This window comes from Notolabrus celidotus, chromosome 10, assembly GCF_009762535.1.
Source record: "Notolabrus celidotus isolate fNotCel1 chromosome 10, fNotCel1.pri, whole genome shotgun sequence".
Classification (NCBI taxonomy): domain Eukaryota; kingdom Metazoa; phylum Chordata; class Actinopteri; order Labriformes; family Labridae; genus Notolabrus; species Notolabrus celidotus.
Genome location: NC_048281.1, coordinates 36,749,680 through 36,764,033, shown reverse-complemented (window position 1 = coordinate 36,764,033; position 14,354 = coordinate 36,749,680). Strand labels below are relative to the sequence as shown.

General features: G+C 47.0%; 1 protein-coding gene across 1 annotated transcript in view; it reads right to left on the bottom strand.

Moving 5' to 3' along the window:
- itgb5 (integrin, beta 5) overlaps nt 1-14,354 on the bottom strand; it is a 61,877-nt gene that overhangs the window by 42,763 nt on the left and 4,760 nt on the right. Inside the window, exons 6-10 of the mRNA XM_034693711.1 lie at nt 12,429-12,597; nt 9,432-9,593; nt 6,247-6,342; nt 6,073-6,162; nt 4,505-4,639 (exon numbers count right to left, since the gene is read on the bottom strand). Of these exons, the coding sequence (XP_034549602.1) occupies nt 4,505-4,639; nt 6,073-6,162; nt 6,247-6,342; nt 9,432-9,593; nt 12,429-12,597 (652 nt within the window). The remainder of the gene's footprint in view (nt 1-4,504; nt 4,640-6,072; nt 6,163-6,246; nt 6,343-9,431; nt 9,594-12,428; nt 12,598-14,354) is intronic.

The following is a 14,354-nucleotide window of genomic DNA, read 5'->3' as shown; positions in this document are numbered from 1 at the left end:
GCTGTTGCTCTCCACACAGACTGTTTCTCCTGCTGACACCTGATTGGTGGATACTCCTCAGACTACAGACAGAGACCAGAACCCTTCTCAGACTCATATCCAGGTTCAGGCTTGCTTCTTCAGACTCTTCCTGTATCACCTTTAGGTTTTATTAAATCTGAAGACTTTAACCAGGAGATTAAACCTCCTCATTAAACCTCGTGTTCACGTCTCAATCAGAGAGAGAGAGTCTGCAGAGTGAAGACGCTGTGCTGAAACATGCGGACACGTTTTTTACCAAAACACCTGAGCCTCTTTGCTCAGGATGTTGTTTCCATGGCAACATATCCTTGCATGCTTAAAAAAAACAGCACGAGGAGCCGAATGTTCACAGAGCACCATGAATAACCACAGCATCTCTGGTGTAATCCTGCAGCACATATTGCACACGTTATCTTATTCACAGACACAGACGGATTAAATGTTCTGCTTCCAAAAACAACGACACGCTTCTCTAGAAAAGATGCATTTCAAAATAAGAGAGCCAGATCTCGTTTTTTAAAACACAAAAGTGTGCAACAGTGATCCTTACATTGTTCAGTGCCTTCTTTGAAAATGTGCGACTTGATTTCCAGACTCAGTCTCTAACCTGAAGCCTTTAAAAGATCAAATATTGAGCTTTTCTAAAACACTAAGACATGCAGCAGGACACTTTGATGTCAGTCCTGGTGCTGACGAGGACGCATTTCTGTCTTTTCTTTTTGATATCTCACAAAATATCCACTTTTAAAAAACACAAAGTCCTCAAATTCACGTCTTCTTGTACCGACAGTATTTCTACTCCTTTTTAAATCGTGCAGCGCCTCCATCCAACAGCTTCTCACATCTTAGTTTCCATGTGTCCTCAGCTCAGTCAGAGAGAGACTCTGAATGTGTCCTCAGCTCAGCTCAGAGAGAGACTCTGAATGTGTCCTCAGCTCAGCTCAGAGAGAGACTCTGAATGTGTCCTCAGCTCAGTCAGAGAGAGACTCTGAATGTGTCCTCAGCTCAGCTCAGAGAGGCTCTGAATGTGTCCTCAGCTCAGAGAGAGAGACTCTGAATGTGTCCTCAGCTCAGAGAGAGAGACTCTGAATGTGTCCTCAGCTCAGAGAGAGACTCTGAATGTGTCCTCAGCTCAGTCAGAGAGAGACTCTGAATGTGTCCTCAGCTCAGCTCAGAGAGGCTCTGAATGTGTCCTCAGCTCAGAGAGAGGCTCTGAATGTGTCCTCAGCTTAGTCAGAGAGAGACTCTGAATGTGTCCTCAGCTCAGTCAGAGAGAGACTCTGAATGTGTCCTCAGCTCAGTCAGAGAGAGACTCTGAATGTGTCCTCAGCTCAGCTCAGAGAGAGACTCTGAATGTGTCCTCAGCTCAGTCAGAGAGAGACTCTGAATGTGTCCTCAGCTCAGCTCAGAGAGAGACTCTGAATGTGTCCTCAGCTCAGCTCAGAGAGAGACTCTGAATGTGTCCTCAGCTCAGCTCAGAGAGGCTCTGAATGTGTCCTCAGCTCAGAGAGAGAGACTCTGAATGTGTCCTCAGCTCAGAGAGAGAGACTCTGAATGTGTCCTCAGCTCAGAGAGAGACTCTGAATGTGTCCTCAGCTCAGTCAGAGAGAGACTCTGAATGTGTCCTCAGCTCAGCTCAGAGAGGCTCTGAATGTGTCCTCAGCTCAGAGAGAGGCTCTGAATGTGTCCTCAGCTTAGTCAGAGAGAGACTCTGAATGTGTCCTCAGCTCAGCTCAGAGAGAGACTCTGAATGTGTCCTCAGCTCAGCTCAGAGAGAGGCTCTGAATGTGTCCTCAGCTCAGCTCAGAGAGAGACTCTGAATGTGTCCTCAGCTCAGCTCAGAGAGAGACTCTGAATGTGTCCTCAGCTCAGCTCAGAGAGAGACTCTGAATGTGTCCTCAGCTCAGCTCAGAGAGAGGCTCTGAATGTGTCCTCAGCTCAGCTCAGAGAGAGACTCTGAATGTGTCCTCAGCTCAGCTCAGAGAGAGGCTCTGAATGTGTCCTCAGCTCAGTCAGAGAGAGACTCTGAATGTGTCCTCAGCTCAGCTCAGAGAGAGACTCTGAATGTGTCCTCAGCTCAGCTCAGAGAGAGACTCTGAATGTGTCCTCAGCTCAGCTCAGAGAGAGGCTCTGAATGTGTCCTCAGCTCAGTCAGAGAGAGACTCTGAATGTGTCCTCAGCTCAGTCAGAGAGAGACTCTGAATGTGTCCTCAGCTCAGTCAGAGAGAGACTCTGAATGTGTCCTCAGCACAGTCAGAGAGAGACTCTGAATGTGTCCTCAGCTCAGTCAGAGAGAGGCTCTGAATGTGTCCTCAGCTCAGTCAGAGAGAGACTCTGAATGTGTCCTCAGCTCAGTCAGAGAGAGACTCTGAATGTGTCCTCAGCTCAGTCAGAGAGAGACTCTGAATGTGTCCTCAGCTCAGCTCAGAGAGAGGCTCTGAATGTGTCCTCAGCTCAGAGAGAGGCTCTGAATGTGTCCTCAGCTCAGAGAGAGACTCTGAATGTGTCCTCAGCTCAGTCAGAGAGAGACTCTGAATGTGTCCTCAGCTCAGAGAGAGAGAGGCTCTGAATGTGTCCTCAGCTCAGTCAGAGAGAGGCTCTGAATGTGTCCTCAGCTCAGTCAGAGAGAGGCTCTGAATGTGTCCTCAGCTCAGTCAGAGAGAGACTCTGAATGTGTCCTCAGCTCAGTCAGAGAGAGACTCTGAATGTGTCCTCAGCTCAGTCAGAGAGAGGCTCTGAATGTGTCCTCAGCTCAGTCAGAGAGAGACTCTGAATGTGTCCTCAGCTCAGTCAGAGAGAGACTCTGAATGTGTCCTCAGCTCAGAGAGAGAGAGACTCTGAATGTGTCCTCAGCTCATAAAGAGAGAGACTCTGAATGTGTCCTCAGCTCATAAAGAGAGAGGCTCTGAATGTGTCCTCAGCTCAGTCAGAGAGAGGCTCTGAATGTGTCCTCAGCTCAGCTCAGAGAGAGACTCTGAATGTGTCCTCAGCTCAGCTCAGAGAGAGGCTCTGAATGTGTCCTCAGCTCAGAGAGAGGTTCTGAATGTGTCCTCAGCTCAGTCAGAGAGAGACTCTGAATGTGTCCTCAGCTCATAAAGAGAGAGGCTCTGAATGTGTCCTCAGCTCAGTCAGAGAGAGGCTCTGAATGTGTCCTCAGCTCAGCTCAGAGAGACTCTGAATGTGTCCTCAGCTCAGTCAGAGAGAGGCTCTGAATGTGTCCTCAGCTCAGTCAGAGAGAGACTCTGAATGTGTCCTCAGCTCAGTCAGAGAGAGACTCTGAATGTGTCCTCAGCTCAGTCAGAGAGAGACTCTGAATGTGTCCTCAGCTCAGAGAGAGAGAGACTCTGAATGTGTCCTCAGCTCATAAAGAGAGAGACTCTGAATGTGTCCTCAGCTCATAAAGAGAGAGGCTCTGAATGTGTCCTCAGCTCAGTCAGAGAGAGGCTCTGAATGTGTCCTCAGCTCAGCTCAGAGAGAGACTCTGAATGTGTCCTCAGCTCAGCTCAGAGAGAGGCTCTGAATGTGTCCTCAGCTCAGAGAGAGGTTCTGAATGTGTCCTCAGCTCAGTCAGAGAGAGACTCTGAATGTGTCCTCAGCTCAGTCAGAGAGAGGCTCTGAATGTGTCCTCAGCTCAGCTCAGAGAGAGACTCTGTATGTGTCCTCAGCTCAGTCAGAGAGAGACTCTGAATGTGTCCTCAGCTCAGTCAGAGAGAGACTCTGAATGTGTCCTCAGCTCAGAGAGAGAGAGACTCTGAATGTGTCCTCAGCTCAGTCAGAGAGAGACTCTGAATGTGTCCTCAGCTCAGCTCAGAGAGAGACTCTGAATGTGTCCTCAGCTCAGTCAGAGAGAGACTCTGAATGTGTCCTCAGCTCAGTCAGAGAGAGACTCTGAATGTGTCCTCAGCTCAGTCAGAGAGAGACTCTGAATGTGTCCTCAGCTCAGTCAGAGAGAGGCTCTGAATGTGTCCTCAGCTCAGTCAGAGAGAGACTCTGAATGTGATCAGAAATATTGACCTCTGGCAGAACGAGCTGGAACATTTCAGACACGTGTCCTGATGTGTTTCAGATCACAGAGAAACTGGACCTTTGATGCAAACATGCCGGACTGAGGGGCGTTCATTTATAGCGAGCCATGTCCCGGCTGTCTTGTGCAAAGAGAACAGATCTTACCCGAACAAACTGTCCACGTCTGAAAGGATCCTTCTGTGATATCAGAAGCAGATTAAAACCCTGAGCCTGTCCGGGACATTAAGATCTTTAGGAGGATGCACATGTTCCTGTGGGGACACCACTGCAGCCGTTAAACCTTTTTAAGGAGCTGAAGCGTCTCCAAAGTCCTGCACCAAACACAGACCCCCGGTTTAAAAATATCAGCCTCCTGTAAAACCACTTATTAAGTTTTCATAACCCTTAAGAGGAAACGTTGGTGGCTTCTTCAACATGAAACATTTACACGGGGAGCAGAGCGTGGACAGGGACTCACCGTGTCTCCGATCTTCAGGTCAGCACACTTCCTGAGGCCCGGCAGCGGCTGTCCGTCCTGACATGTGGCGGTGAAGGAGAGACCGATGTCCTCTGGGTGATCCCACACCGACAGCTCCACCTTGGAGCGGATGTTCTGAGGACAACACAGTTTATTAGTTTGTGAAACAGCTCAGAGATTCCTGCTGGTGCATGGTTCAATGAAACCTCTCTTATTTTCCACTGGAGCCACGTTATATAAAAGCATCTCAGTGTTCCTCCGTCAGCTCGGGTTGAGTAACAGAGTGGAAAAGAGTGAAACATGGGGAATGTGAGGCCTCGGTTAGACACATTTTTATAGTTAAACTCTGAAACCACGAGCTCTGAGAGGGGACGCAGGTTGACACACCGAGGCTGCTGCATCAGGCTCCGTGCAGCAGACTTTATTCTTCTACATTCAGTGTTTAAACTGTGCCAGGGAGAAATCAGGATCATGCTCTCTGTGCATGGATTAGCTCTCCTTCATCCCTCTCTCTCACTCTCTCCTGACCCTCACAGCGAGCAGCGGCTCAAACTGGAGGAAAAAATCACTGGCTCACACAAAGTAAGCTCACAGCGTTTGGCAAAGCCGACAAGCGGTGGATATAACGTGGCAGCTGGAATGTTAATAAGGCAGCGAGTCAAAGAGCTTCATTCAGGCTCCCTCCCACACGCTCAGCACGTCAAGTCTGCGTCTGACACGAGGTTCTGTCGCAGAGAATACGCCGCCGCCGCCGCAGGGCCAGAATAAGACGCAGCTCCTCCTGACCGAGCAGAGGAAGAATCTGAACGCCCACGCAGGAAAACACTCAGGGAGAGGCTGACTGCATGAGGAGGAGCTCAGCTTCACTTTGTTATTCTATAAGAGATCAGGGTTCAGTTTACTGCAGGGGGTCCCAAACTTTTCAGCACACAACCCCCAAAATATAGGTCCCAAAGACTCGTGACCCCCCCTGTACCTCAGAGTGATTTAATGTGTCTTCATTTAGCTGGTCTGCAGAAAGTGACCCTCCCTATATGAGCATGTGTCTGTGTTTCCTGTGTGTTATGAATGAACCTGCTGCTGCTGATGCTTTAGATCATTAACTGTTCACTGACTCTAAACTCAGGAGTCATCTGGAAACAAAGAAAGGCAGAAAACTCATTACACTTTACATTTCAAGGTTTTATTTAAAGGTTAGCTACTATTTGTATTTTTTACTATAATGGGTAACATGTACTATTTTTAGATAACTTTAATTAAAAAGATTCTGGCTTGAGTTAATTTCAAGAAGTCTCAATTATTCCTCTATAATCTGAACTTTGTTGTGAGGTATTAATCAACCAATCACGTCCATCCGTGTGAGACGAAGCTGACCTGCTTCATGATCAGCTGTTAAACCACTTCAGCTCTAAACGTGAGCGCTGCAGCGTGTGAGTCTGCTGGAGGCTCATTAAAAGAGAGAGGAAGAGTTCACCTCATTTTCCTCCTCCACTACTCACACACACACACACACACACACACACACACACACACACACAGGAAACCACACACACACTCTCTGTACTCACATTGTACGCTGCAACGATCAGCTGGATCACATTCTTAGAGTCCTGGTCCAGGATCTCCACCGTGGTCCCGGGTATCAGAGCAGTGAAGTTCTTTGTAGGAGGAGAAGTCACAGACTCAGTTTAAAGGATCATAAATAAATATCTGATAAAGATAAATCTGTGAACTTGAATCACCTTATAAATAACGTAGAGACGTTTGGTCACAGCAAAGATGAGGAAGATGTTGTTTTCTGCCAGTTTCTCCCCGAGGAGCGCCAGAGAAGGATAGTCCTGTGGAGAGAGACGGAGCAGGGGGTTATGGGTAATTATGCGCCCCGTGTACAGAAGATAGAGTTCTTGTTGCAGCAGTGGCAGGTTTGATTCTCGGCCTTGACAACGTGCTGCATGTCTTCCCCTCACTTCCCCTTGTCCCGTAGGTTCCTCTGAGCTGCTGTAGACGTCCTCCTGCTGTGGCTACTATCCGTCTCCCCACTATCATCTCTCTCTCTCTTCATCTCCCTCTATCCCTCTCTCCAACACGGTCTCAGCAGATGTGTGTCTAACATGAGTCTGGTCCTGCTGGAGGTTTCTGCCTGTTAAAGGAAGTTTGTCCTCTCCGCTGTAACTAGCTAAATACTGTGAGGTGTAATGCTCATGGTGGATAAAGGTGGGGTCAGACTGAGTCTGATCCGGTCTTGGTGTTGGGTCTCTGTTCATAATCTGACTCAGAGTGGTCTAGAGCTGCTCCCACCACATCTGATTCCAACTTCCTATAAAAGACATGTCAGAGTCCAGAGTCAGATCTAATCTGGGCCGCTTTAAGAGCTCGTCTTCATCACACCCCGGTCTCACAGACTCAGACACCAGAATCAGTCCACATCACACTCGGGGTCATGGATGTTTTCCTTGGACGGAGTTCAGTCTCCACAAAGCTTTCATTTCAGATCGACCAACGGAAAATCTAATTCCAGAGGTTTTTATCAGCGACAGATCGGACTGAAGGAGAAACAACACGACTCACAGACGGAGAGATAGATCAGGAGGAGTGAAGCAGAGCTGCAGGAGAGGAGGGAGACACCAGACTGAGAGGATTCAGTTAATGTGAGGACGTGACGAGAGATGGAAACTAGTGAGAGCAACAAACTCTGGGTGCAACATGTAGGCTTCAGGCACAGACACGGATTTAATCAAAATCCTGATGATGTGACTTTTCTGACGTCTGTACCAAATAGAACGCTTTCATAGCATCCCAAAGAACAAGCTTTATGTGCCTGAGCAGCTCTGCAGAGCTTCATCATAAAGCTGTTTTTATCTAGTCTCTATCAGAGTCTGGATCCTGCAGAGTCTGGATCCTGCAGAGTCTTGATTCTGCAGAGTCTGGATCCTGCAGAGTCTTCATTCTGCAGAGTCTGGATCCTGCAGAGTCTGGATCCTGCAGACCCTCGCTCCTCTTTCAACAACTCTCTGATGAATCATTGTCAGAGAGGAAGACGAGGAGGTTTCATCCTCTCTCTCTCAGATCAGAGTCTCTCCTCTGTGGCCTCAGTTTTTCTAAATTAAGAGGAAAATTAATCTGAAGCAGAAATCAGAACAATCCTGATTTAATTGGCGCTCAGTGACATCCACATGATGTTGATTAAATCATCCTGCTCGTGTTTAAACAACATGTGAAGCGTCTCTGTTTGTCTCCTTCACAGTGAACCGATGATCCCTCCTCATCCTCGGCTCGTCTGTGTCGTCGTACGTCTGCATGCTTCAGCGCTGCAGTTACATGTCCACAGTCTGTGTGCGGTTTTTACTGGCAGCCTCCAGGTGTAGCGCCGAGTATTTCCCCTCCCCTCTGCAATTACCTCCACATGGTGTTTCTATTAATACGCACACGTTGCTGGGTTAAAGCACGCCGCGGCGTTTAGCCGAGCGCGCTCAGGACAGAAGAACTACACTGCAGTGATGTGTACTTGGAGCAGAGCCAGAGGACTCCATGTCTTAAATATAAACCCGTCTCTTCAGAGGAGGTGAAGGGCTCACGGTCTCTGACACACCTCTGAGTCACTCTGAAGGTAAACAGAGGACATTCCAGCGTCTGCTCACAGCAGAGGAAAGTTCCCTCAGTGTGTTACAGTGAAGTCCAGAGTTTTCTACTGCAGGTTAAAGAAACACACGTAGGATTACATTCAGAGAGACTCAACTCTTTGGTTCTGTCCTCCTCTAACTGATTTTTACTACCTGGTTCTCTAAGGTCTATAAAAGACTTGTTCAGTCAGAACCTGGACCTGCAGTCTTTGTCTGTCCACTAAGGATCTCTCCTCTTCTGTGTGACCATCACTAACATTTGGGATGATAGCTGCCAAGAGACTTATTCTGAAGGAGTGGAAGTCCCCGTCCACTCCTTTTCAGGAATGGATCTCTAACATGATGTCAGTCATACAAATGGAGAGACTCAGGTTCCTACATCTAACACGAGACTTCTACCAGATCCATGTCCGGTCCGTCTCTGATCCGCTGCGGACCGGTGCTCTCTCGTCCGTCAACACCCACCCAATTAACCGGATGTTTTCATTTTGTTTTGGTGAAACCTGACTTCCTGTCCCGCTCCATCTGCTCTGTTGAGATTGATGAGAATGATTGGAATCCAGCAAACATAGAAGTCTTGTGTATCTGATCAGGAGGACTCTGACCTGCTGGATCAGAGACGCCGCCAGAACGCAACGGAGCGGATCCAGTGGAAGTTAACACATGGACTAGAATAGAAACCGATCAGATCAAGAGCTGTGACGGATCAGAGACGGATCTGGTGGAATTTGGCCGTTACTCTGTGAAGACGTCCTCAGCTCTCTGGAGGCCGCTCCTTGCCTTCTTGGAGGAGGCTGACGTGTGAGGAAGAAGGTGGAGTATTTCTTCTCAAGGAAAGGAGACGAGGAAAGAGAAGATGAAGTGTGGAAGGAGGAAGGTTTTAAGGAGAGGAACTGAAAATGCCAATGAGAGGGAAATCACACAGTGTGGCTTTAACTTCAGATATGTGACACGTCTCCTCTTCAGACGCTCATGCATCAGCGCTGTGATCCCACGATGAGCAGCGTCCACTTTATAAACTCTGCAGACAGATCTTCTGTTTGCAGCCATGAGACTGAAACGCTTATAGACTTTGGAGGACTAACTCCTGTGTATCTGTTGCTTCATGTCGGTGCACGAGTCTCTGCAGAGACATTAAGGATGTGAGATGACTCACCTCAGAGAACGATGTCATGTCAACAACATTCATAATGACATAACCATCCACTTATGGACATTAAGTGTAGTTGCACCCTGACGCTGCTCTTATCACACAAAGCCTCTAACAGCTTTAATGAAGGGGGCGGAGACCAGGACGCTCCTCTTACCATCTCCGTGGAGGCGCTGTACTCGTTCTTCTCGTTCAGGTGACACTCCCCGTCGTGAGGCTGGACGAGGCCTCCCAGCCGGCCGTCCAGAGCCAGGTGAGGGACGTCGTCTGTGGCGAACACCAGCAGGTGGTAGGCCTCCTTCCTCCAGCCGATCTCCGCCTGATCACACAGAACATGAAGAGTTACGTCCTCTCAGGGGGCGAGGGGTTAGGTCACACTCTGAGAGGTTAGACCAGTGACAGAAACACAGGGCCTCATATCCTCAACTCACTATCCACTAATCCACACACACACGCACGCACACACACACACACACAGTGAGAGTGTAACAACAGCCTCCAGCACAGCCCCGTGTTGTATCAACAGGAAACAACATGCACGCCATAGAGAGCCCTGACAGAGTGCTGAGTAATGCTCGCTCTAAAGAAACAGAGCCTCTGACCCAGCGAGGGTTCAGTCCTCCTCTGGTTCATCGTTTTGTTTTTACTGAAGAACAACAGAGACGAGGACGGGCCGATCAGAGCTGCAGGACAAACAGCAGAGGTGTGTGTGAGACGGCGAGGTGTGTATGACACAGAGTGATTGTGGAGGCTCAAACAGGAGGTGGTTATGTTGAAAGGATTGAAATGCTGTTTAAGTTTTGGGCGAGGCTGAAAGTTATTCATTAACCAGCAAACAGAAACTTTAAAGTCTCTCTCTTTTTAACCTGGGCCCTCAGTCTCACTCTCTTCAGCCTGCAGCAGCTAACATGTCTGTGATGGTCGCTCTCTTCAACACCAGCAGACTCCTCATCACTCTTCCTCACAGTAGATTAGAGCCGCTGGTCGTCTGCTGCCTCGAGCGGCTTGTTCGTTTGTGATGTCGTGTGTTGCACAAGTATTAACCTTTCCACCTCATTGTGTTAGAAGAGGATCTTTACTCTCTCTCTCTGCAGGGACCTGTTCTCTAATGTCGTATTAGAATCACACTCTGAGGTTGTTAAAAGGAGAGCTGTGCATGGAGGCTCTTTGACGTTTGGAGGGATTCAGTTGCAACAGTTGCAGAGTCTTGCACTCCTTTTTTCCCCGTTAGATTTAAAAACATCACGAGTTCATGTACTGATATAATAACTCAGAGATTTAAACATTCACAGGTTTCATTATTCCATTCTTTGGGAGTGCAGATATTTGAAAACGTTCATGAAGGAAGTGAAGAACCCGACTGTTAAGGTTCTGAAATGACCCCCGATCCTGACACCAGCAGGATACCTTCTGGGTACAGAAGTGGACAACCTGCTGGATCCAGTACCCACAAAGAGGACCTGTATAATATCTGACAGAGAAAAGACCTCTTACATCTCATCTGTTGAAACAAATCTTTGAACCTCTGACAGAGAGTGCTCTTACTTTGTTATTTATTCTTTTTATTAAGCCTTATTTTAGTTGTCAGGATCACTACTATAAATTAATTTGATTTTAAATATATACTTGTTTATTTTCCTCTTCCTGGGTCAGATGTTTTAATTATTTTATTTGAACCTTTAAGGAGGGACTATGTCTGTAGAATGTAAATGTGACCTTAATGGATCCAAAACAAAGGATATGATTATTGATTTTAGACACATACTGTACACAAAGTTAGTGTCACTCATGGGGAAGATGTGCAGACTGTTGAGTCGTACAAATACCTGGGAGCTGTGTTTGATTCCAAACTAACGTTCAATGTCAACATAGTGTCTATTGTTAAAAGATGCCAGCAGAGGATTTACCTGCTGAGGAGGCTGAACTCTTTTAATGTCAGTCAGAGGATTTTAAGTCACTTTTATTGTTCTTTTAGTGAAACCTTTAACCTTTTCTTTTATCTGCTGGTTTGAGGGTTTACCCCTCAAGGAGAGGAACATCCTGCAGAGCATTGTAACAGTCTGCTCCAAGATCACAGGAGTTAAACAGAGAGACTTGTGCTCCCTCTGGGAGAACCAGGTGCTGAAGAAAGTGAAAAACATTATCGGCCAGCCCTTACAGGTCCTTCGTACCGAGTTCGTACTGATGCCTTCAGCTCGCCGTCTTGATGCCCCCGTGAGGAGAACTAACCGCTATTCAAAGTCTTTTATCCCGTCTGCTCTCAGGCTTTTAAACTCAGACGGCAGTCTGTTCAGTCTTTATAAATAACGTTGGTATAACAAGAGATCATATTGTCTTTTAATCGTTGTCGTATTTTACTGTTATTTATTTATGACATGAACTTATTGCCGTCCTCCACAGACCCTTTGGTCTCATGTACAGACCCGGTGCCTGACTTGTGACTTGTAGCATGTAAATATGATGGATGTGTTGTAGATGTTACATGTTGTATGGGAAGCTATAAATGAATTGCCCTTCTTGGGGTGAATAAAGTTGTCTGAATTTGAATCTGAATGTTATATGTTTAAAAATGACTTTAAAAAATACTGTAATTTTATTTTACTGATATAGAGGTCATACCTCGTTTTAAAAATCACAGCATTTCTTTGAATATCTGAGAAAGTGAAATAAAAACCTTTGTCTTTGTTTTATGAGACTTGTGTGGTAAATATGTTCCTCCTCTCCTCCTCTCATTAAAAACAAACTTCCCTCTCTCAGTTATAACTCCAGTTTTAATTTGATAAGTTCATTCAGCCTCATATTCATGTGACAGACGTCATACTGCCGGCCTGACTTCCATTAAAGTCAATAAAAAGGATGAATGAGGCGCGGGGTCGGACCCTGCCCGGCCTGCAGTGAGGGTTTGAACCAGCTCCAGTAAATTAAAGGGCAGGAGCTGCAGCGAGGGAGTCCTCCTCTTCCTGTAGAGACAATTAAAGCTGCAGAGGAGCCTGAGAGCGTCCTCATGTTTAACCAGCTGCACATCCTGTCAGCCCCCGCTGCTGCTTCTCATTACCACGGAAACTAAACACACACTTCTCACTGCTTTCACCCCGACCTGAACCAAACCCGGGTTCCTCTAAAGGACAACAGAGACCATCAAATCAGTCCTCACCTTACAAACAGCCGCCTGCAGGATGGCGTCAAACCCGCCCTCAGGTGCGTCCCGGTTGCGGGACACCATCTGCTTCTGCACCTCCTCGTTGAAGCGGTCCACTTTGTCCGTCAGAGAGACGATGTGCCGGAACCCGAAGGAGGGGACGCAGTTAGGGAACAGTTTGTATCTGTGTGAGGGAGACAGAGGAGAGGTCACATGTGGATGTTTCCTCTGAGGGTCACATCAGGACGACATTCAACGAGATGATTACAGGAACCAAAATAAAACATTCACAGAGGCTCTAAATGAACCTTTCCACCAACACGATGATGCTCTTATCATATTTACATCACCCTGATCCATGCTGTGATTGGTCATTTAAAATATTAGATAACAGGGAGTCAGTTTGGGTCAGCGGTGGGATCGTGCGTCATGCAGCGGTCGCAGGTTCAACTCCTGACCTCCACCATGTGCTGCATCACATCCCCAACACTCTCCTCTCAGTGTTTCCTCTCAGTGTTTCCTCTCTCTCCTCAGCTCTCACATCCACACTAAATAAAAGCACCAAAGGATGCATTGTTAAATATGAGGGAGTTAAGATGGATGAATGTTCTCAGTTTGATGCAGGGCGGACTGAACGTGTGCAAACAGGTGAAGAGAGCTTCCACTGTAATCCTGCAGATATGAGGAGGTCATTAAAGAGTGCATGTTAGAAATAACTCTGCTCTTCTTCAGGATTTACACGCTGCCATGTTTGCAGCATTGAGTATTTGATCACTTCACTTCATGCATGACCGTCACACCCAGGCCTTCTTCACCTCACAGATTAAATGTTTGCTTAGGGAGAGACTTCAGGGAGGCGTTAGCTGCTGATGCTCGTAAAGTACAGTTAAAGCAGAGACCAGGATCCAGACCTGCATCAGGAATAAGAAACAGAACTGAGAGGTGGGAGATACTGACGCTTCTGATTGGGTCAAATCTTCAATCACATGCTAACATCTTCTGGAAGACGTTATGTTAGCAGCAGCTCTTACAGCAGTGTTTGAAGGTGTCACTGATGCTTTGGATTAGACACTTCTTTATCCTCTTTTAAAAACACATTTTAATCAATGTGCAGGAATTTATCATTTTATTGTATTATTTTATTATATTTTGATTCTCTTTCACTTTATATTTCTTCCAACCTTTTCATGTGTCTCCCTCACATTTCTCTTTTATTGTCTTTTAGTTTCTTTATTTTTTTAAAAGATCTAAATAAATAAAGATTATATAATTATAATTAATGTCCTTTAATAACGTCTGAAACTGAATCAGACCGTCTGAGGGATCCAGATCCTCTAAATGCAGCTCTCCTCTCTCTGAGTGAACGGGCTGAGCATCAGCAGGAAGTCAGTGAGTCTGCTTTGGGGTTAAAACATTGTCATCTATCTCTTTGAATATTTGCCTGCTGTGCTTCACACACACACACACACACACACACACACACACACACACACACACACACACACACACACACACACACACACACACGAACCCATAACCTAGATGTGAAGTGGTGCGTGATGGTGGGCGCTGTGTTAGAGCTCTGCTGTCTCACCTCGGGGGCAAACATGGAGTGCTGCAGCTTCTCTCCCCTCCGTCTGCTCTGCTGCCTTTCAGTTTGACCTCACCCCCGACCAGTGGGGCGCAGGGCGGAGGGGCCACCTTTAAAAAGTGTTTATTTACATCGCCCTGTCAAAAACAACCAATCCAGCTTTCCAGAAACCGCAGAGTGTCGACCTCTGCATGATTCATGGAGGGGCAGAAATAGAGTCGCAGGCTGAGTTCCACGTTCAGATGTTGTCTTTTATCTGCTGCGACACTCTGACGTCAGCAGAGGACCAGAGGACTCAGGAGGAACCTCAGACTCTTCAGAGGATGGGAATGTGTTTAAGAGACTTTGGT